Source organism: Branchiostoma belcheri, unplaced genomic scaffold (genome assembly GCF_001625305.1).
Source record: "Branchiostoma belcheri isolate BF01 breed outbred unplaced genomic scaffold, Haploidv18h27 scaffold85, whole genome shotgun sequence".
NCBI lineage: Eukaryota > Metazoa > Chordata > Leptocardii > Amphioxiformes > Branchiostomatidae > Branchiostoma > Branchiostoma belcheri.
In genome coordinates, this window is record NW_017804520.1 from 917,974 (window position 1) to 921,668 (window position 3,695).

The 3,695-nt window shown below is 39.2% G+C and overlaps 1 protein-coding gene across 1 annotated transcript in view; it reads right to left on the reverse strand.

Annotated features, from left to right (window-relative positions):
* Positions 1-3,004: 3,004 nt before the first annotated feature.
* LOC109487007 (plasminogen-like) overlaps positions 3,005-3,695 on the reverse strand; it is a 4,095-nt gene continuing 3,404 nt past the window's right edge. Inside the window, 1 exon segment of the mRNA XM_019790923.1 lies at positions 3,005-3,282. Coding sequence (XP_019646482.1) covers positions 3,005-3,282 — 278 coding nt within the window.

Below are 3,695 nucleotides of genomic sequence, written 5' to 3' on the forward strand. Positions count from 1 at the left end.
CGCAATTTCCCGCATTTGAGAGGCAAATCATGGTGTTGAGAGTGTTTGTCGGTCCTTCTCATGTTTTTATATTTTACTCAAAATTTTTGTTAATTTGCCTGTCAAGGTTGACGGATTCGTTAATAAAAATTCTGTAAATCTCCGAAAACTTCCAGAAATTGATGGGAAAGCTGGTTCTGGCTAGAGCCGAAGGGACCGAGCGCAGAAGCGCGAGTCGAGAGCCAAAGGCGTGAGCAATGTAGGGGGGTCCGGGGGCATTCTCCCCCGGGAAATTTTTTATTTTTAAACCTTCAATGACGCATTTTCCTACACTTTGAAAGCAAAATTAGGCGTAACGAAGAATTATTCATTAACGCTTAACGCTGAATTTAGGATGACAAATAACGTTTTACGTTGAATTAAAACGACCAATAACGCTTCACGAGGAATATACTGATAACGCTTAACGTTGAATTAGAGCGGGCCGGCAACGATTAACGGTGAATTAAAATAGCCCATAACGGTTAACGAACAAGGGCATGCAGACCCTCTCTAGAGGGTCAATAATATTAAAATGTTCCGTTCCACACGGAACAGTGTACGAATAACAATCAATCAATCAATCAATCTTTATTGCGCAACAATTGCAACAGGTACAATGTATGGCAAGTATAGACAAGAATAACAATACTAAAATCTACTTCTAAATGACTAACTCTAGACGCTACGCTGTAATTGTGTACTATGAGTTATACAATATATATGGGACATGGATACAGTATTAACATCCATTCGAAGTGTCAGAGATGATATGGTTTCTTTTCTGGAGAGCGGAAGATATGAATTGGCCTATATATAAGGATATTGGTTCAGGACATGACATAAGTAAATTAAATGTATCTGAGCTTGTTCTAGGTAAAGTAAGGTTTGAGTTACGTGAGATCATGTTCATAAGTGTCAGCCTTTCTTCAGTGTACGTGGGACAAAATAATAAGAAGTGAAATTCGTCTTCAACATTGTGTTTACATGTGAGAGAGAGAGATCACAGCCAGTGGCAGTCATGTACATTTTAGGGTAGTATTATTGTCCAAAATAAAAGGCTTTGAAAGAAACTGTTAATGCCCCCAGTGCAATTTGAAGGCGGCAAATAATAATATTTTAGATCTATAGATTAGGAAATCTGACTAACATTGACATTTACAGCCGTTTCATAGCACATTTCAAACCTTTTTGAAGCATTTAAAATAGCCCCCAAACAAAATACGTGAAGCGTCTCTTTATTTTTCTATATAGTACGATACAAAACAAGTGACCATTTTCCATCAGCAACATCTCATTTGTTTGTGCCCCAGATATGAGTATGCTTTGGGACAGGATTGATTCAACTTACTACGTTAAAAGAATGACCAGCTCAGAAAATTGACTTTGAAAATCAAGTTTTGACGCCCTAAAATTGCATTGGATTCCCTTAAATGTGTTACTAGGAAATTCTCTGCATCATTCTTCTCGTCTTGTACATGAGAAACGTAACAGCTAATCTGTCAAAATTCAGGCTGTACACCTATAGATATGATATACATGTATATAACAGACATACAAAAATCTCAGCTCAAAATAAAGAAGACACATGTTGTCTTCAGCAATATTTAAGATTAAAAGTTTACAACTTTTAGGTTCCCCTAAAGGAAACAAAATGCTGTGTTCCTGCTGGTACTACATGCACCTAATCTTCAAGCAGGTCTTTTGGTAGCTGCTAGAGTATTGACATGTCTGTATTCCATACGCCACCCGTACGCGTTTGGCTGCCAAAAAAAAGATACAAGTACAAAAAAAGACAGCCCAATAAAAAGCCTACAAACAGGTCAAAAATAGGAGGAAGCCTAAATTTCTGTTTGGATAATAGGTACATGTACTACCCTCCTCATTACAATGATAAGGAACTAAAGTTATACACTTACACTGTTGTAAGTTGTTGTGCTACAGTTTACGTGAGCACAATACAATGGTCAAACACAAGAGACACCATTTGTGGTAGAAATCACTACTTCAAAAACTCAGGGAAAAGTTTCATCAACACATTAGTCTCTACCAGACACCTTGGGCTGCTATAAGATACTAGTATATGTAGTAGAAATTGTGGCTGAACAAATTGGCTCCCCAGCAGGAGGTCGGAAGCTGCAGAATTTGCTAATGTTACATCCGCTAGAGGTCGCGCCTGGACCAAGATGTTTCGCCATCTTCCAACTATGGTACTGTAACAACAATGTACCGGTAATGTACCTGAATTGTGTAATGCTTCTGTCTACTGATCAAGTGAAACACTCTTTGCTAGCACCTATATGGTACAGGATATTGTACATGCAAACAAGTGAGAAGGAGACAATTTTATGTAAGCTGATGAGAATACCCTGGATGGAGCGTTTTAGAGAAATGAGAAAAGGTACATAAACTGACAATATCCAGCACTGTACATGTCTTGCATCAGCAGGGAAATTTCACTGCACCAACTCACATAGTTAATCCTGATGTTTGATGATGAAACCTTTCAATTAAATATAACATAATGAAATTGATATGATGAAAATAAGATGAAGCAAAAGTAAGCTTCCGTGCTTTTTTTATATATTAGGCCACAGCAAGTCATTTTTCTGGATGACATCAGCGCGCGCATTAATTTTCGCCTGATTTGGAAAAAAAAACAACAAGAAATTGTGTTGCCTTCTGACAGTGGTCACCATGCCGAAAATGGGCAAAGATGTCTGTTGCCATGCCGGAAGGTGGATGGCAGATACCTATAAAGAGAGGAGACAAGAAAAGGCTCTGATTTAATGTTTTGTTTCTTCCTTTGATGCGGTGATATGTGATGCTGGCTGTATATAGGTGATGTTCCCACTGAATCAAAACCATTTGTACAAAGATTAAGTCAATTTTTAAAAATGTAGGAACCTTGTTTTCTTTTCGGCCAGCCTTTTTTTCGCCCGCTCGCATTACATTTGGAGTCTGCGGAGGATGTCATCCATAAAATTTACGTGCTGTGGCCTTAAGTAAGTTAGATAAGGCATGTCGGGTTGCTGCAGTACTCCCAGCGTGTGCTAGGGTCCGTTGTGTAACACCACAGAGTGGTCCCGTCACTGTCTGGATTGCGGCAGTAGTTCTCGACCAACTCATCAGGATACTCTTCCGGTCGGAAACGGTGACAATGCGGAACGTTGACATCCCATCTCTGGCACGTCTTCCCAGTTACGGTCACGGAGAGGTTGCCGCGGTAGTCAGATCCGTCAGGCTTACCTGGGCAGACTGGAGCAAGATTCAACTATCCGTCAGGATTTATACTTGGGGGCTGTAGCTTCAATTCACGGCAATTCACGACATTTTGTTCAAACAGTGTCTCATCCAATCATTAACAACTATAGGTTTCAGGATCATTGTACATGTACATGCAACCAATGTAACTAGGCACTAGTAAGTAGTTCATGTTTTTTATATATTCCTGTGGGAAGAATAGAAGCAAACGAGAATAATAAAGAGTAAATAATAACCTGTTTCGAGCACAGTCATGTTGCATGGGACTTCATCACGCGATTCTTCATCTGAACCAGCAGGATCTGAAGTACAGGGAAGATTTGAATGAGACATCATTAATTAAAAGGCATCCAGTGCAACAAAAATATTCTATCTTATATTGACTGCCATGTCTTAGCACATTGTTTTTTTTG